At 42.3% G+C, this 20539-nt stretch overlaps 1 protein-coding gene across 5 annotated transcripts in view; it reads left to right on the top strand.

Moving 5' to 3' along the window:
* Nucleotides 1-20539, top strand: part of STK24 (serine/threonine kinase 24) — a 102415-nt gene that overhangs the window by 68270 nt on the left and 13606 nt on the right. For all 5 annotated transcript variants that reach the window (XR_005583040.1, XR_005583038.1, XM_039482443.1 and 2 more), the window contains exons 4-7: nt 4960-5068; nt 5189-5346; nt 8728-8913; nt 15603-15748. Coding sequence is in view for 3 of the 5 variants with exons in the window: in XM_039482443.1 (XP_039338377.1) it covers nt 4960-5068; nt 5189-5346; nt 8728-8913; nt 15603-15748 (599 nt within the window). In the remaining 2 variants the exon portion in view is untranslated. The remainder of the gene's footprint in view (nt 1-4959; nt 5069-5188; nt 5347-8727; nt 8914-15602; nt 15749-20539) is intronic.

Raw genomic sequence — 20539 nt, 5'->3', positions numbered from 1 at the left:
TGTCCTTGTTGAACCTCATCATATTTCTTTTGGCCCAATCCTCTAATTTGTCTAGGTCCCTCTGTATCCTATCCCTACCCTCCAGCGTATCAACCATTCCTCCCAGTTTAGTGTCATCTGCAAACTTGCTAAGGGTGCAGTCCACACCATCCTCCAGATCGTTAATGAAGATATTGAACAAAACCGGCCCCAGCACCGACCCTTGGGGCACTCCATTTGATACTGGCTGCCAACTAGACATGGAACCATTGATCACTACCCGTTGAGCCCGACCATCTAGCCAGTTTTCTATCCACCTTACCGTCCATTCATCCAGCCCAGACTTCTTTAACTTGCTGGCAAGAATACTGTGGGAGACTGTATCAAAAGCTTTGCTAAAGTCCAGAAATAGCACATCCACTGCTTTCCCCTCATCCACAGAGCCGGTTATCTCATCATAGAAGGCAATTAGGTTAGTCAGGCATGACTTGCCCTTGGTGAATCCATGCTGACTGTTCCTGATCACTTTCCCCTCCTTTAAGTGGTTCAAAATTGATTCCTTGAGGACCTGTTCCATGATTTTTCCAGGGACTGAGGTGAGACTGACTGGCCTGTAGTTCCCTGGATCTTCCTTCTTCCCTTTTTTAAAGATGGGCACTACATTAGCTTTTTTCCAGTCATCCGGGACCTCCCCCGATCGCCATGATTTTTCAAAGATAATGGCCAATGGCTCTGCAATCTCATCGGCCAACTCCTTTAGCACCCTCGGATGCAGCGCATCCGGCCCCATGGACTTGTGCTCGTCCAGCTTTTCTAAATAGTCCCGAACTACTTCCTTCTCCACAGAGAGCTGGTGACCTCCTCCCCATACTGTGCTGCAGAGTGCAGCTGTCTGGGAGCTGACCTCCTCTGTGAAAACAGAGGCAAAAAAAGCATTGAGTACACTAGCTTTCTCCACATCCTCTGTCACTAGGTTCCCTCCCTCATTCAGCAAGGGGCCCACACTTTTCTTGACTTTCTTCTTGTTGCTAACATACCTGAAGAAACCCTTCTTGTTACTCCTAACATCTCCGGCTAGCTGCAACTCCAAGTGTGATTTGGCCTTCCTAATTTCACTCCTGCATGCTTGAGCAATACTTTTATACTCCTCCCTGGTTATTTGTCCAATCTTCCACTTCTTGTAAGCTGTTTTTTTGTGTTTAAGACGAGCAAGGATTTCACTTTTAAGCCAAGCTGGTCGCCTGCCATATTTACTTTTCTTCCTACACATCGGGATGGTTTGTTCCTGCAACCTCAATAAGGATTCTTTAAAATACAGCCAGCTTTCCTCGACTTCTTTCCCCGTCATGTTATTCTCCCAGGGGACCTTGCCCATCAGTTCCCTGAGGGAGTCGAAGTCTGCTTTTCTGAAGTCCAGGGTCTCTGTTCTACTGCTCTCCTTTCTTCCTTGTATCAGGATCCTGAACTCGACCATCTCATGGTCACTGCCTCCCAGGTTCCCATCCACTATTGCTTCCTCTACTATTTCTTCCCTGTAGTCTCATTGAGATTTGAATGGACCTAGTGATGTAATTTCCTTCTTCCCCGACAGAGTTGTTAGGTATGTCCTTTGAAACAATCTTGCATTGTGGGTGTTAGATGTGTATATTTTCTGTGATTAAATACAATAGAACCTTGCTAAAACACACTTCACAGAATGACAGGCTTTCTATCTAGTCCACACAAAAATTGGTTCTCCCAACATGAATCCCAACATGGCTTTTGTAAAGGGAAATCATGCTTCAGCAATCTATTAGAATTCCTTAATGATTCCTTAATGATCTAGATGATGGGATGGATTGCACGCTCAGCAAGTTCGCGGATGACACTAAACTGAGGGCAGAGGTAGATACGCTGGAGAGTAGGGATAGGGTCTAGAGTGACCTAGACAAATTGGAGGATTGGGCCAAAAGAAATCTGGTAAGGTTCAACAAGGACAAGTGCAGAGTCCTGCACTTAGGATGGAAGAATCCCATGCACTGCTACAGGCTGGGGACTGACTGGCTAAGCAGCAGTTCTGCAGAAAAGGACCTGGGGATTACAGTGGACAAGAAGCTGAATATGAGTCAGCACTGTGCCCTTGTTGCCAAGAAGGCTAATAGCATATTGGGCTGCATTAGTAGGATCATTGCCAGCATACCGAGGGAAGTGATTATTCCTCTCTGTTAGGCATTGATGAGGCCGTATCTGGAGTATTGCATCCAATTTTGGGGCTCCCACTACAGAAAGGATGTGGACAAATTGGAGAGAGTCCAATGGAGAGCAACGGAAATGAGTAGGGGACTGGGGCACATGACTTATGAGGAGAGGCTGAGGGAACTGGGCTTATATAGTCTGCTGAAGAGAAGAGTGAGAGGGGATTTGATAGCAGCTTTCAACTACCTGAAGGGGGGGGTTCCAAAGAGGATGGAGCTAGGCTGTTCTCAGAACAAGGAGCAATGGTCTCAAGTTACAGTGGGGGAGATCTAGGTTGGATATTAGGAAAAACAATTTCATTAGAATGGTGGTGAAGCACTGGAACGGGTTACCTAGGGAGGTGGTGGAATCTCCATCCTTAGAGGTTTTTAAGGCCTGGCTTGAGAAAGCCCTGGCTGGGATGATTTAGTTGGGGTTGGTCCTGCTTTGAGCAGGGGATTGGACTAGATGACCTCCTGAGGTCTCTTCTGACCCTAATCTTCTATGATTCTGTGATTCCTTGACGTGGTCAACAAACACGTGGATGAGGGTGATCCAATGGATATAATATACTTGGACTTTCAGAAAGCCTTTGACAAGGTCCCTCACCAAAGGCTCTTAAGCAAAGTAGGCAGTTATGGAATAAGAGGAAAGGTTCTCTCATGGATAAGTAACTGTTTAAAAGATAGGAAACAGAGGGTCAGTTTTCACAGCAGACAGAAATAAATAGCTTGGTCCTCCAAAGATCTGTACTGGGACCAATGCTGTTCTGCCTATTCATAAAAAATCTGGATAAGGGGTTAAACAGTCAGGGGGGCAAAGTTTGCAGACAATACTAAATTACTCAAGAACATAAAAACGGCCATACTGAGTCAGAGCAAAGGTCCATCTACCCCAATATCCTGTCTTCAAACAGCAAAGAATCCTGTGGCACCTTATAGACTAACAGACGTCTGTTAGTCTATAAGGTGCCACAGGATTTTTTGCTGCTTTTACAGATCCAGACTAACACGGCTACCCCTCTGATACTTGTCTTCAAACAGTGGCCAATGCCAGGTGCCCCAAAGGGAATGAACAGAACAAGTAAGCATCAAGTGATCCATCCCCTGTTGCTCATTCCCAGCTTCTGGCAAACAGAGACTAGGGACACCATCTCTGCCTATTGTGGCTAATAGCCATTGATGGATTTATCCTCCATGAAAGTTAAGTCCAAAGCTGACTGTGAAGAGTTACAAAGGGATCTCCCAAAACTGGCTAACTGGGCAACAAAATAGCAGATGAAATTCAATGTTGATAAATGCAAAGTAATGCAGATTGTAAAACCCTAATCCCAACTATAAAGGCAAAATGATAGTGTCTAAATTAGCTGTTATCATTTAAGAAAGAGATCTTAGAGTCGTGGATAGTTCTCTGAAAACATCTGTTCACTGTGCAGTGGCAGTCAAAAAAGCTAACAGTGTTAGGAACCATTAGGAAAGGTATAGATTATAAGACAGAAAATATCATAATGCCTCTATATCAATGCTAGGTATGCCCGCATCTTGAATACTGCATTCAGATCTGATCGCCCTATCTCAAAAAAGATATATAGGAATTGGAAAAGGAACAGAAAAGGGCAATAAAAATGATTAGGAGTATGGAACAGCTTCCATATGAGGAGAGATTAAAAAGACTGGGACTGTTCACCTTGGAAAAGAGACGATTAAGGGGAGATATGATGGGGGTCTATAAGATCTTGACTGGTGTAGAAAAAGTGAATAAGGAAATGTTATTTACTCCTTCACATAAAACAAGAACTAGGGGTCACCCAATGAAATTAATAGGAAGTGGGTTTAAAACAAACAAAAGGAAGTACTTCTTCAATAAGGCACCATCAACCTGTGGAACTTGTTGCCGCGGGATGTTGTGAAGACCAAAACTATAACAAGCTTAAAAAAAGAAGTAGATAAGTTCATGGAGGATAGATCCATTAATGGCTATTAGCCAGGATGGGCAGGGATACAACACCATGCTTTGATTGTCCCTAGCCTTTGTTTGCCAGAAGTTGTGGATGACTTGATGGATTACTCGATGATTGCCTGTTCTGTTCATTCCCTTTGAAGCACCTGGCATTGGCCACTGTCTGAAGACGGGATCCTGGGCTAGATGGACCATTGGACTGACCCAGTATGGCCAGTCTTCTATTCTAAGATTGTAATAGCTGATGCTGTAATGATATCTTGTATTACTCAAATTTAATTACGTAATATATACTAAAGTACATTTAGTAGTGCATTTAAAGGTATGATAAATAATTAAAACTAGACTGCTATTGACAAATGAATAAAATACATTTTTGATGTTAGCCTTACTTTTATTAGCATTTCAAGTTTCATTAATTTAATACATCTATCTCATTCATTAGTGCAGATTAGTTTTCCATGTCCACTGAAGGTAGGACAAGAAGTAATCAACTTAATCTGCAGCAAGGGAGGTTTAGCTTAGATACTAGAAACAACTTTATAACTATAAGGATAATTAAGTATTGGAATAGGTTACCAAGCGAGATTGTAGATTGGAAGAATACCTGTCAGGGATAGTTTAGGTGTCCCTTGCCTCAGCATGGGAGGATGGCATAGATAACGTCTTGAGGTCCCTTCTAGCCCTATGTTTCTATGAATTCTTTGAACTTAGCATTTTTAGTTTATTTTTCCTACCGTTTCTGTGTCATCTCTGAAATTTGTAGTTTACAACTATTTACAAATATTTCTTGCATGTTTCTCCTAGTTAGAGCCTGGCTGTCTTGATGAAATCCAGATTGCTACAATATTGAGAGAGATACTTAAAGGACTCGATTACTTGCATTCAGAAAAGAAAATCCACAGAGATATTAAGGGTAAGTTATTTAATAATTTTTTTGAAATAGTTTTGGTTAAATGTTCAAACAGTAGAGATAAGGAAAACCTTTGAAACATCAAAGCTGTAAACTTTTAAACTGCCTTTTTTTCTTTGTTAGCTGCCAATGTTTTGCTATCTGAACAAGGAGAGGTAAAATTAGCAGACTTTGGAGTAGCAGGACAACTAACAGATACACAGATAAAGAGAAATACTTTTGTGGGAACTCCATTCTGGATGGCACCTGAAGTAATAAAACAGTCAGCATATGACTCAAAGGTAAGATTAGAATAGATTTTTCTATTTCCAGGCATTACCCAGAGCCCCTTCCCTTCCAATTTTATTTATTAGATAAACTAAATGCTTTGTGCAGGCTGTGAATTACATGATTGCAGTCTGAAGCCCACCTGAGCCACTTTCTGTACCACTGCTGTTGGTCATGCACTTAGGGTCTTTTCTTTTTCTTTTTCCCCCCTCAGAACTACTCCAGTGACTTTAACTTAATTGTAAACATTTTTTTCAGGTAATAATACATAGTTGCATTTAAACTGACTTCAGCTGTGCTTTTGAGTTACCACACTATTCGGACACAGATTTGAAAATTCATTGTAGACAGATGTCTCTAGAATTTGCCTGTAAAAAGTGCTGATCACACTTCAAACCTTCTATATAAAGCAAGTGTATTATGTGTTGAACTGCGTATTTCTTTGCCTTATATCCAAAGTCTGTGTATCCCAATATGGTAATGATCTTGAAAACTAGGCTAATAGATGTTGTGCCAAATATAGATATACATTTTATCTGTGCAAATAAACTCCTTTATTTTCATTTACCTGGCACTGCGCACCCTCTCCAGTATCTAAAAAGAGATGTAAGACCTCTAAACAGACAACTGGGAGAGGAAGGTCTCTGGCATCAAAATCCTCTAAGCTAGGGGTCGGCAACCTTTCAGAAGTGTTGTGCCGAGTCTTCATTTATTCACTCTAATTTAAGGTTTCACGTGCCAGTAATACATTTTAACGTTTTTAGAAGATCTCTTTCTAGAAGTCTATAATATATAACTAAACTATTGTTGTAGGTAAAGTAAATAAGGTTTTTAAAATGTTTAAGAAGCTTCATTTAAAATTAAATTAAAATGCAGAGCCCCTCGGACCGGTGGCCAGGACCCGGGCAGTGTGAGTGCCACTAAAAATCAGCTTGCGTGCCGCCTTTGGCACGCATGCTATAGGTTGCCTACCCCTGCTCTAAGCATAGGCATGAGAGTAGAGTGCAGCCAAAATCCAAGCACTCTTCTCTGGTAGCTCCAAAACCAGCAATGTTGATTCCAGTCCTGAGGCAAATAATGTCAAATCCAGGTCCCGAAGGGGCATATGAACTTGACCACAGTGACTTGAGACTATCTTGGCACCGACCACATCAGAGGCATTTGTGGCAGAGATCTGCGGAACCTATCTGTGATGGTGTCCCTGGCACTGCAGGAGACCGTGCCCCTGGTACAGGCAGACAGAGGGTCACCAGTATTGTTGGTGCCGTAGTTGGCACTGCAACAACCTCCATTGCCTCAGACGTCACACCCATTGATACTGTTGAATGGGATGCCTGCGGTGTTGGCTGCTCTCCACTCTTCGCAGACTTGGCACCAGTCTCTGACACCATGAGGAGCAGCTCCCCCTTGGTCAACAGAAGGTGATTTGTACTGCTCTGATTTGGAGATTGGCTCTTATATTTCCCAATCTTGGAGCCAGTCACACTACTCCCCACTTACGTGTTACTTCCCTAGGTTGCTTTGAGATCCTCCAGCTGGAAGAGGATTGGGCATGTGGTCAGGGAATCACTGGGTCTTCCCACTAGCCCTTTTGGAACCCATGAGGATTCCCCCTGATTTCTAGGTCACACATGAGGTGTTCCTGCTCTGTGACCTCAGAGAAGATTGGGAAGTCAACTTTCTAGTCACCGCCTGTTCCTGACCCTGGCACCAGGCCCATTGTGGAGCAGGACAAGTTGGTTCAGGAGGATCCTGCTTGATAGCTAGCAGAGAAGGAATAGCTTCAATCTAGGCTGGCTTCATCCTCCTCTTTTCCTGATGAGGCAGTTTCCTTGGGAGGCATCTCACGTCCTCCTGATGATTATAAAGCTTACCAAGAGCTATTGAAGAGTATTTCCTCAGGTTCAGGGATCCAGCTGGAGGAAGTTAAGGAGTCCTCCCACTGCCTTAGTGATATTGGTAGCCTTACCTATTAATGAAGCAGTTTTGAAGTCCATTAAATCACTCTGACAGATTCCTTCATCCCCTTTTCCAACCTCAAAAAGGGCCAAATGTAAATATTATGTTCCCTCCCAGGGATTTGAATGTCTATGCTTCCTCCCCCTTCCCCTCCCGATCCCTGTTTCTCCTTTGGTGTCAGCAGCCAATGAAAGGGAGTTCCAGGGCAAACCCCCAAATCAAAGATCTAAAAAACTAGATTTATTTTGTAGAAAAGTTTATTCTAATGTGGGGTTACAAGTCAGAATTGCCAGCCAACAGGTGCTTTTGGGACGTTACGATTGTAATGTTTGCGAGTCCATATTAAAGTTTGGGGACATATTGCTGGAGGATGCTAGAATAGAGTTTTTCTCTTTATATGATGAGTGGAAATCTGGAGTGAGAACTTTCCTCCAGGCTGAACTAGATGCAAGAGATTCAGCTCCTAGGATCATCATGGCCTCTGCAGTTTCCATGCACAAGAGCTCGTGGCTGCAGGCCCTGGGGATTGCACAAGAGGTCCAACAAACAATAGACCTGCCTTTTGTAGAGTCTTCATTTTTTTGGTGGAAACAGACTCCAAGCTCCATGGGTGAAGGATTCTAGGGCAACTTTAAAGTCTTTGGGGTTGTATATTCCAGCCCTGTGCAGGAAACATTTTTACCTGCAGCAGACCCACTGTTACTCTGCCCCTGCTCCTTGTTAGGACCTGCAAAGAAAGAAAAGTAGGGGTTATAGATGCATATCAGGTTATAACTTTTGACATTATTACATGGGCTATATTGTATTGCAGCTTTTTATTTTTGCTCTTTTAAATCCTTGTATGTGGCCTCAGGTTTGGATAGGAGTTTTAATCAAATAAACATGATGATTGTAAAGTGATGTTTTATTAATTACAACATAAAATGCAAATCAAATGTGATACTTAGTCAATCAGGTGCAAATAACATATGTATATTGCTTCCTTAAGGGCACTGTTCAAAAAATCATATTGAGCCATGTGAAAGTAGTCTTGGCCTTCTCTAGAAAGTTTATTCAATTATTGTGTCCCATACTTAAAAATTCCATTGGAATACAGTAGGTTGTTGAATAAAAGAGACTAATAGGTATATTTTATATGAAGAGTAGAAGCCCGGAGTTCCAGAGAAGAGGTTCAGACTCCAGTCATTTTTAACAAGATAATATTTTCATGCAGTAAATGAAGCATAAGATGAGTTAATTCTGTATTTTGTTCGAACTACTACATTTTTCTAGGAGACACAGAATAGAGGAAGCGGGTACAAGGTAACCAGTAGTTAAAAATAAATCATGCTTTTGAAAGCAGTAATTTGCAAGAAAGTTGTAAAATAAGTTGTTTCTTCCTCATTCCTCTTTCTCCGCCCTCTACCCCATATCTATAAATATTGTTTGTGTTACAGGCAGATATCTGGTCATTAGGCATAACAGCCATAGAACTTGCAAAAGGAAAGCCACCGCATTCAGCATTGCATCCGATGAAGGTTTTATTCCTCATCCCAAAGAACAATCCACCGACACTGGAAGGAAACTACAGTAAACCCCTCAAAGAATTTGTTGAGGCCTGCTTGAACAAGGAGCCAAGCTTCGTGAGTTTTACAAATATATTCTGTTTTTCATACAAATATCAACATGAGTAAAGCATTTAAGTGTTTTGCATGAATTCCTTGTAAGGAGCTTTTTACATCAAGAGATTTTAGAATAGAAATCTACTGCATGGGGAGTCAGGACAAGATTTAAAAGGAAATTCATTTTTACATTTTATAGTGATGACTGACTGCTAGCTAAAGCAACAAAGATTTTGTAATTTAAAATGTGTATGAATTCCTCCAAAAAGGCCTAAATTGGGAATATAGCCGTAATGTAGAGATTTTTTTTTTTGAGTCCAGGTATGCTAAAAAGGACTTTCACCGTGAAGAAAACTTTTAGATAAATTAAATTGACAGCCTCAAAGTACAGTACTTCTAACATTTTTTTTATAATATGTTTTACTACGTACTAGAGTGCTGTTTCTTTAAAAGTGAACTGAAAAACTTACGTGGCAAGCTCTTAGTTCTTTTTCTCATGTGCTAGTTGGTGATATCACCTGAACACAGAATTGCCGAGATCTCTGTTCCCTGCAATGCTTTGAATGTTTTTTTTTAATATGTTCAGGCTTGAGTATATATTGACAGTGCACTAATGTGCCACACACTAAGTGTCCATATGGACCTTGTTACCGTACAGCAAATGGGAGTAAATTAGAATATACTAGGGAAGTTTTCATGCGCACAGGAGGGTCCACATGAACAATTAGTGTCTTGCATGCTAATGCGCTGTAGATTTACACCTCATCTTGCTGCACACTAAATATTCATTTAGACTGATTGTATGACATTACAATAATTTGTGTGCAATATAAATTGGCTTGCAACTAGAGTAAAATTTGCACACAGAAGACTTTATAGGTGTTCAGTTCTGCCCGGTGCTGTTTGTCCTCTGAAAACATGAGAGCTTAATTCCCAAAATTTAGAATGCAGAGGTCCCATTCCATATACATTAGAACAAGGTTAGGATTACTAAAACAAAACACCCCCAGATTTCAAACAGATCTGATTGTCTCAATTTTAGAACACTTGGTAAAACTGACTTGAAATTGGCATGGTGCTCAACCTCTCAGTGTTGTCTGTGTGACATTGCACCTCATATTCATCATAGTGGTATCATTATTATATGATTATGACATAATTATGATGAATCTTGTACAAAATATTTCATGTGAGTTATCTGTGAAAAAGTTATGATTTGCTGAATATGATTATCCTACTTGTGTGCACGTATCATTTTTTATATCTAAAGTTATGAATAGTGACTATGTATCTGTATTTCAAATGTGGTTACAACTGGATGACAGCCACCAGGCAAGATGCTTCCAGTCTAGACGACTGATTGTGAAGGGCCTATTCAAGGTAATGGGCCATTAAGAGAAACAATGGGCCTTAGGAGAAGCTTATCCCCCACCTGGTGAGCCTTCCTGGCAATGCTGCAGACAACCTATGGATAATGGCTGCTCTGACTTACCAGGAACACGCAAGGGCATGTGACCAGATCACATGATACTAATCTCCATTTTGGTACCTGTATTTTTCCACAAACTGGGCTGGGAATTTAGTTTAGAACAAAGGGTTCCCGCCATACAGAGAAACTATATAAGATGGAGAGTGACGTCATGATTTTTCTTCACTGCCCCACAACTCAACACCTGAAAGAAGCTGTGAAAGACAAAGGACTTGGAACGGGGGAGGGGAACCAAAGCTGCAAGGCAGATGCAGGTTGTGCCTTAAGAATCTGCAAACCTGCTTGTATCATCAGTCAGGGTGAGATATTGCTAATTCAAACCCCATCTATCTAATATATTAGACTTAGCCTGTGTTCTGTTTATTTTCTAGGTAATCTATTACTTATAATCACTTAAAATCTATCTTTCTGTAGTTAATAAACTTGTTTTATGTTTTATCTTAACCAGTGTGTTTTGAGTGAAATGTTTGGGAAAAATCTCAGCTTGGTTAACACAGGCTTGTTCCATATCTTCCTCACATCGGAGCGAGGCGGGAGCGAACTATGTTAATGAGCTTGCGCTGTATAGATTCCTGTGCAGTGCAAGATCGTATAATTCTGGGTTTATACTCGAGTAGGGGTGCAAGGCTGGGGAGCTTGGGGAAATTGGCTGGTGTCTCCTGTTTGTTCATAAGTGGCTTAGGTAAAGCACTCAGGTAACTCAGTTGCGGGTGTGGCGCCACCTGCTATTGCGTTGGATGATAACAGGGCCTGGAGATGCTGGGTGAGTCACCAGCAGAGTGGTGTAAGGGAGGCCAATCCAACTGATTTATTATGGGGCACAGTGCTTCCAATGGCTCCCAGACTGCACCCTGGGGATGACAACGCATCACATTTTGCATTTGAGTTCTTGCACTCAGTAGCACTGCATAGAACCATGTAACATTCAAGTCCATTGTGTGTTTGAAGGAGTTGTCTCTCTTAAATCCCTTGATCAAGTGACCCCACATTTGCACCAGTATGCTCAAGTCCATTTGCAAAGCAATTTCTAGGCCTACCTAGCTTTGCATGTGTGGTTCAGAGCACTTTGTTAATTAAAAGCAGGTAATTTGTGTGTGGAGAAAGGGGTGTTTGTCTAGGGAGCCCCCTGACTAAATTTGTACTGCAGAGTACCTATGTTTATCTTTAACAGTGGAGTCACTAACTTGTCCTCCTAATGGTCCCTGTAGGACAAAGCAGAAGTTTAGTGTTAAGAAAATATTTGTTTAAACGGTTGTCATTGTAAAATGATTTAGGAAAATACTGGCCAAATTTTTTTTTACATATATATGCTTACTTTCAAATTTGGGACTGTATGTGAATGTTATTTTTAAGTTCAGAATAGTCGACTCTCAGTGCAGAGCAAATTATATTGGAGAAAATCTGATTTAGTTAAATCTTGGCAGAAAAGTAGGTGTTTTGTTTTGTTTTTTTAATGTAAAGGTTTTATTTGTCAGTCAGCAATAGTTTCTTTCCTTATTTACCAGTTTACCTGCCTTTGGTTTGATTTTTTTTCCTAATTTTTAGATCAGCTAAAATATTCTGACACTATATATCAGCTCAAATTTTGGATTTGGAATGGTCGAGTCTATGGGGGGTGTGTGTGTGTGTGAGTGAGAGAGAGAGAGAGAGAGAGATCTTCAGATGCTCCTTTTCCCAGGTCTAATGCGAATTATTATCAAGTTCTTGAAATGATTTCAGAAAGGAAAGCATCTTTTTTTAAATGTAAGATTCAGGGAAGGAAAGTATCAAGAAGTTAATAACCAAAGTTCAAATTAGTGTAGAGTAGATACGTAACTAAATCAAAAGAAAATTCTGAAATAAAAAAATCTAAAATATTAATGGCAAAGATAATGATTATTAAAGTTGATATACTGAAAATTCTATTTAATTTTTGCTAAAAATTGATGAGATCATATGGGAGCAGATGCAGTAGTTTGAAAATCGGGATACTATTTTCAACACAATTTTGTGAAAACTCAGATCAAGTAAAATGTTTGACCATTTTAATTAAAGTGAAACCTATTGCTTACCCAGTGCTGTCTGGTTTTATCTCTTTCATAATGGAATCTTTTCTCATGTTTAAACTCTTGTATTAAGTCTAACAAGGCTCTTGCATTTGTGGTAGAAACAAGCCTGTGAACAAACTGCTTACATGAAAATAGTCAAGGAAAATTATTTATCTGTTTGACAGCTGAATTATCCAGTTAGTGGCAGGGACAATAAGGGTCATGTGTGGACCTGTTATCTTTATTTAGATTGTAGTGAAGGTATTGGAAATGTAAAGATTTTACTCTGAATATGCCATATTGCCTATTTTCAAACACTTACGTCTGTGCGTCCAGTGTGACAAGGGGGGAATTACCATAACTCACAAAAACAGACCAATAGGCAGTGACTCAGCAAAGGAGCTTTGAGTCAGAACTGATATCTTGGCTGGCTTCAGCTCTTTGCCAGTCCTTTGGGCTTTGGCTTTGTTTAGGGCAGTACTGTGTATCCTGTTTAGTTACTTTGCCTTCTTCCTGGTAGGTTCTCCAGTACTCCATTGTGATTTCTTGGGTTGCTTGTTTTTTCCCCTAAAGCCCCTTTGCTTTGTGTTCATATTGTTTCTTCAAGCCCCCAAGCAGTTTGTACTCTGTTTCTTCTAGAATATGTTAAAGATGACTACTTTAGTGTTTTGTGATACAGGTGTTTTAATAGCCTCTGTGAGTTTTCTTTCTCATAGACAGTATTAACTTTGATGGTTCTTGAATTCTCATAGTGCAAAGCTGTGTGGTTCCCTGTTGACCCAGTAGTTCTGTTAACACCTATTATCTTGTTTCCTCATTCTTCATCTTTGACTTACCCCAACACTTTCTTTGAGGCATCTCCGAGCCCTAGAGACATTACCCCAGTTTCACTGGATGAGTGTTCTTCTTTGAATATGTCAGTATAGACGTGTCAGTCAGATGATGTTGTTGTCTGTGTAGATCCCATTGTAGGAACATATATGCTCCTGGTGCTTGAGATTGGATTTTTTTGAATTGCGATATCTGTGTGTACACCCCGTACCACCTCATACTCCCGTGTGAGAGCATAAACAGGGGAATGGCCATGGTTCTTCCCAGTTCCCTCTTACTGCTGTATGGCAGTGAGATGGAACCCAGCAAGTGACTGACCGATTAGTTTTCAGAGACCTTAATCCAGGATTTTTCAACCTATTTGAAGAAGAAGAAGAAAAGTATTTGATCCACAACTCTCCTTCCCACCTCCACGTTCAGCCAGGTTTGGTGCTTCACACCAACCAGCACACCTTGTGGTGGAGTCCAAACTCTGAGTTCAAACTCTGCATGTCCTGCAATGGGTTGATCTTTGTTAAGGTTGACACAGTCAGTGCCTTTTCTGCCTAGGAGAGAGCCACATCTTGGTTAAGCCAGATCTTTGCATGCAAGTCCTTCTCCTCCAGGACGTGCACAGTAAGTCCAGGGATGCTATGCACAAGATGCATTTATTTGAGCAGTTCATGCGGGTCACTTCGGACCCAGAAGTGACTGTTAGAATCAGCATCAACTAGCGTCAGCCAGCACTCCCTTGAGCACTCATCACACTCTGGGATCAGACCGTGGAATGGTGAAAAAAGCACTGGCAGAGTTCGCACCAACAATGTAGATTCCGGCCATCTCAACACTGGCAAAGTCCCCAGCTGGACCGACAGTCTCCACATCAACAGTCCTGGCACAGATTACCTTGGCAGCAATAGTTTGGTGCTGATTACTCTGGTTCCTGTATGGCTGCAGCGTTGATGGCAAAGGCCACTAGTATGAGATGGGTCTCATGGCTGTGGGCATTGAGATTACCACATGGCATACTGGTCATGACAGAGGACTTGCCTTTTGACGGAATTGTCCTCTTCAGCCAGAGAACAGATGAAGCGCACCTTTCCCTCAAGGGTTACCTTAAAGTCCCTGGGAATTTATAAACCAACTCCTAAAAGAAGCCTTACGTATATCAACCCCAACTAAGGCAGAAGACACCCTTCTTACACATTTACCCTGCCTGGACAATTGACTGATATGTGACAGAACCCAGGAGAAGTTGGCAGCAAGTCTAGAATATTCCCTCTAGCAGCAGGGTCTTCTCATGAACTATGAAAAATTGTCTTATCCCATCACAGATGATGGAGTTCATAGAAGTCCTAATTGACTCTGATTCAGAGAGAGCCTAGCTTTCTCAAGGACAGATTTCTGTCAATGTGATTGCTAGTGTTCAGGATAAAATCAAACTTTATTGTGATGATGCAGATGTATCTGGTGCTACTGGGTCATAGGTTGGCATCCACATATCTGATGCTGTTTCCCAGACTTCATCTGTGAGTGTATCAACTCTGGCTCAGGTACAGCCACCGGAGGAGCTGCTGGCATTCTGCTCCTTTCCCCACTGCTGCCCCTGCCAGTGGGGAAAGGAGTAAAACTCCCAGCCCCCAGCTCCTCTGGCGGCTTTACCTGAGCCAGAGTTGACGCACTCACAGATGAAGTATGGGAAACAGCATCAGATATGTGGATGGGAGGGGCAGCAGGGAAAGGAGCAGAACTCTGGAGACAGGGCTGGTGGGGGGGGGGGGGGTGGAGGGCAAGGCCAGAGTTGGGGGCAGCAGCTGGAGGAGCTGCTGGCATTCTGCTCCTTTCCCCACTGCCCCTCCCAACGGGGAAAGGAGCAGAACCCCCAGCCCTCTCCTCCAGCAGGGCTGCTGCTGTGTCTTTCTGGTACACCATACCAGCTATAAATAGCTTGCTGGCACGGCGTGCCGGCCTACTTGCACTGCTGGTGATCAGTTGTTGTGAAGGTAGGACAAGAAGTAATTAGCTTGTAAAGGAGGTATAGGTTAGATATTAGGAAAAACTTTCTAACTTTAAGAATAGTTAAGCACTGAAATAAGCTTCAACCCTGTCATTAGATGTTTTGAAGAACAGATTAGACAAACTCATGTCAGGAATGGTTGTAGGTATGCTTGGTGCTGGTCTGGACTAGATAACCTCTTTAGGTCCCTGCCACCTTACATTTCTATGTTTCTGTGTTTAGTATTAAGCCATCAAAGTTTCTGATTATATTATTTGTCATAGTTTTCCTCTCTCGTTTTTCAAATCACGATATGTGAATCATCTCAACTGTTTCAAATATAGAGAAAAAAAGTTACTGTAGCTTACAATTAATTTTTATTTTTAAGAGACCAACAGCAAAGGAGCTCTTGAAACACAAATTCATAATACGAAATGCAAAGAAAACATCCTACCTGGCAGAACTCATTGATAGGCACAAGAGGTGGAAGTCTGAACAGAGCCATGATGACTCCAGTTCTGAAGAATCGGATGCGTAAGTTTTTGTTGAATCTATAACGTAATTGTAAACACAGGAATAGAGGAGGAGAATTTTCTCAAGTAGTTGTGTATCATCTTGTCTTTATTTAAAAAATGTTGGGCTCACCAGGCATGTGAAGTTAAAAACTTAATTGAAATGTTTTGAGGGCTTTCAAGCCCAGAAGGGTGAAAGAAGACTAATTATAAAATATCTAATTTTTTTGTTGAGGAAGGATGTGTTTTGTAATATTTCATGCTGCAAACAGTTTGCTTCATCTGCTCTGGCATCTCAAACTGTTAGTTTCAGTCATACAGTGCTCAGCACACACTCTTTTCTGTCATACTAGAAAGTACAAAAAATAAATTATCTTCATGACTAAATTAAACCAACTCTCTTAACCTGAAGTTAAGATTGAGAGTACGTATCAGCAACTGAAAGCTAAAGAATGTGCAAGTAAATTTCTGGTGTTTTAAAAATCAAGAAGAAACCAAGAAGTCTAGAGAGAAACGGGACTTGTAAAGGAGAAAAAATTAGGGTTTGCTCTCTTATGCTTCTTTGATGATCTTGTCTAAAGAGGTCCTAAAAGTAAATTTAAAAAGGGGGAGGGGTGTTGTTCTGTTTATTTCTTATCTTAGCAATAGTAGGAATATCAAGTCTGATCTTTCTTGGTTTTGCTGAATGATTTGTTAGGGATCTTTGGGACATGGTTTGCATTTCCCCAGATGTTATTTCGATGGATGCTCAGTTTTAATGTATGGACCGTTCACAATTAAGGCTTCCAAATATTGGCAACAAGGTCATTAGGGCTGTAGGAATTGATATACTTAAGGTCATGATGGTGAAGGGAAATCTGCTTCTTCACTCTGAGGCATAGAAAGAGAAGGAGGGGGATCATTTTCTGTTGTCTTAACTTTTAGAAATGCCTTCAGGAAGTATGCCTTTTGGTGGGACTTCCTTTCCCTAGGGAGAACTGGAGAAAATTGGGTTGGCTCAGCTCATGAACAGAGAGTATTAATAGTTGCTCCTGGTGGCACTGCAGGTACATCCACTGAAGCCACGAAAGATGTTAGAGGGGAACTCATGGAGTATAAATTTTCTACAAGTACTACTGCGAAGATGTTCAGGTGCTGTTATGATGAACATAGTATAAGAACCTGAACAGAATAAAGTACACCTCTACCCTGATGTAACGACACCCGATATAACACAAATTTGGATATAACGCGGTAAAACAGTGCTCTGCGGGGGGGAGGGGGCTGCGCGCGCCAGCAGATCAAATCAAGTTTGATATAACATAGTTTCACCTATAATGCGGTAAGATTTTTTGGCTCCCGAGGACAGCGTTATATCGAGGTAGAGGTGTACTACTAGTGCCTTCCTCCTTTTTGTGATTGGTGGAAAGGAGAAGATAATAGGTAACAGGTAATTTGAGTTGAGAAATTCTGCCATTTGATGGGTACTTCTAAACAAATATATACTGAAAAAGCTAATTGTATTCAAGATTTTATAAAGAGAATAAAAATATCAAAGTGAAATCATTTAGTCAATCTCTCTGCGAGTGCAGGATTTTTCGATACTGTACACTTTCTCGCATCTTGTTCAGTGTAAATGAAAATGTCTTCAGTCTGTCTGCATGGTCAAATGTTTGGTAGGATTCTCAATACCAAAGTCCTTAATCGTTGGATATCTGGCATTCAGAGCATGCTCATGAAAGTTCAGCTGGGCATCTCGTTGGCATGGCTGACTTGAGAATACTCAAGGCTATATTTGATGGTCAGCTACAAACACCTTTCTCATGGAGGCCAGTACAAACAATATAAAGTCACACTGAAATCAAACTTGAAAGCATGTCAGGTTGACCATAGCAACTGGAAAGCAACAGCCCACGATAGAGCAAGGTGGCAGCAGATTTGTCATGTCACTGTTAACAGCTTTGAAGCAATGTGTATTAATACCTTATTTGAAAAACATGAACAGTGCAAAGCAAGGATACAATATCTTGTAATGGTCATGAACAGTCTTCTCTTTCCCACATGTAACTGTGTTTGTGGTTCTCTGACCTGTTCAATATCTTGTTTTTTTCTTATTGTTCAATGTGTGGTTCCATGTCTCATTTACTGCATACTATTCAAACCCTATTCTGAAAACAAAATTTCCTCATGGGCAGTGACAGGGTGGGACTCACCACCTCGGCGCCTCCTGGTGGTCGTGCTGAGAATTAGCTCTTGGTTGCTGGTGCGCCTTCCTCTAGTGGTGTCTCACCGCCATCACTTCTGCTCCACCTCTAAGACCCGCGTTGCTTCCTGGACCACGGCATCCTCTTCTGGGCATGGCTGTGCCCCACTCTGCTTTCTCCCCCCCTTCTGGGGGAATTGGCTGTCTCTAGTTCATCCACTTGCTGCTGTGGCCCACTGTAGCCTTTGGTCTAGTCCCTCTCCGCAAGGGGTAAACTGCAGTCCAAATACTGGCCATCCCCTCTGTGGCCTTTTGGGATGCCACTGTGGCCCTTTTGGGACTACTTGTGGAAAACAGGCTACGGCTCTAAGGAGTTGTGCAACCCCCGAAGAGGAGAAGATAACCCTCTTCCACAGCATCACTGGTGAGACCCCAGACATACAACTGTCAGGAGGAGCAGGGATCCGAGGTCCAGAGACACCAGTGATCCACTTAACCTCCTAAAGAAGTCTAGGAGGAGGCATCTGCCTTGGCCCTGGCATCAGGGCTGGCTCCAGGCACCAGCGCAGCAAGCAGGTGCTTGGGGCGGCCAATGGAAAGGGGCAGCATGTGTCCGGGTATTTGGCGGCAATTCAGCGGCGGATCCCTAAGTCACCGAATTGCTGCCGAAGAAGTGGCGGTGGTAAAGCTGCCGCTGAAGTATCGCCGATCGCAGCTTTTTTTTTTCCCCACCGCTTGGGGCGGCAAAAACGCTGGAGCTGGCCCTGCCTGACATCAGCACCAAATGATTTTAAGGCCTTTCAGTACCTCTTTTTGAGGATAGTAGACACACTGGAGATTGAAATCTCTGACATTGCAGAGAAATTACACAAACTCTTTGAGGTTTTTTTCTGCAATGAGCCCAGCACGCATTGCCTTTCTGAGAAATAAAGGGCTTCTGGACCCCTTGAAGGCACTATGGCAGGGTCTGCACTGTCTGCCCATTGGTCTCTGGGTAGAGTTTAAGGTGTTTATGAACTATAAAATCCTAAATAAGAGAGTGCCTCTTTTCCCATGCTATATTGCCACAACTGTAATCAGCAGAAGCACTGAAGCTAGATCCCCTCATTATGAGAGAGCAGCTGGAAAGCCTTTCTCTGGGAGGGCTTTGAGACTCTGGAACTTGCTCCCTGCCTTGGTCCAAAAATTGCCTAATTTGGCAACTTTGGGGGCATGCTGCAAAATATATCTGTTTTGAGACAGTTTTTAGAAAAGGCTGAGGATGTGTTTCCCAGATGACTAAGAGGCAGGAGCAACATTTCCTCTAGATTTCTTTTGTATTGAGTTGTGCATATCATATTTTCATCATGTTTAGATAGGCCTTTGTCTCTCCAATTTATTCATTTAAATTGCCTAGTTTGTAATTAGTCACGGCATCTTCCATTCTGTTAAATATTGGGTTGAAGAGGTTTAAGATCACACCAAGTTACTTTAAATGTATCTTATATTCCTGTGCTGTACTGAGTAACAAGACTTATGACCATGCAAACTATTGAAATCAATATGTTTTCTTATGGCACCAATATAAGTATCTTAGAATTCCCCAAAGATATCATCTGTGCAGGATTCTAACTCCTGGCTCCCAATTGCAAGACTGGTGGAACTCCCCTAGTTCTCTGCCTCCCCACAACCACTCATTACCCATCTCTGCTGGCTCGAGCCCTGCTCCCCTCCCTCTCTGCCCCAGATCCAATCCCACTTCTTTTCTCTCCTCTCCCTCCCCCAGGAGGGATTTACCTTCACAGCCTGGAGCATGTAGGAGAGTACGGACTGGGTACCCCTACCCCATCAGCAGCAACTGCACAGGCCCCCTCTCCCTGCACTATAGCTCCCTGCCAGGCTGAGAGGAGCTGCCAAGTGTTGCAGCAGGAGGGCCTGGCAGGTGGAGTGGGACCCTATTCTGGCTGACTGGGCTCCATCCCCCTCCACTCCTTACCCTCCCTGCTCTCAGGCTTTCTGTGGTGCGGAGAGGAGAGGAGCCTCTGTGGGTTCCAGAAGGAGCTCCTGGGCCAATAGGCAGAGCAGGACCCTATGTGGGTCCTACCGGCTGGGAGTGTCTGCCACTCCCCATATTAAGCTCTTTACCCTTTCTGCTGGTCCCGGGCTTTCTGTGGTGCGGAGAGGACCCACCATGAGTTCCAACAAGAGGGCCTGGCAGGCAGCGTGCTGGTTGCGCTGGGAGCCACCTGAGTTGCGCAGCCATTACCAGACTGCTGTGCAGCTTAAAGGGAGCATTGGCTTGGTGGTTGGCTGAGTTACTGTGGAACTGATGATTTTAATGCAGCTGAGGTTTAATTTAATTTTATTGATTGTATAATTATGTTAGGGCATCTAGACCATTAGAGAGGCATATTTATTATTTTAAATTTAAATAAATAAATAAGACGTTGACTTTGTTCTTATCTGGGTTCTCTGCATAGCCTACTACAATGCTAAACGAGCACTGACTGAATTTGTGTGTTCAAACTTTCCCAAAACTTTGCCAACTTTCCAGTAATTTGGAGCCCTCTGCTGGCATCTGTTATACTGCTAAAAAGTAATATCATTGGTGTCATACAGTTTGGGAAATCATTGTCAGAGGTAGTAAATGAA

The sequence above is a fragment of the Mauremys reevesii genome, linkage group 1, assembly GCF_016161935.1.
Source record: "Mauremys reevesii isolate NIE-2019 linkage group 1, ASM1616193v1, whole genome shotgun sequence".
NCBI classification, from domain to species: Eukaryota; Metazoa; Chordata; order Testudines; family Geoemydidae; genus Mauremys; species Mauremys reevesii.
Note: the sequence above shows the minus strand (reverse complement) of the source record. Positions and strands in the feature narration are given on the sequence as shown.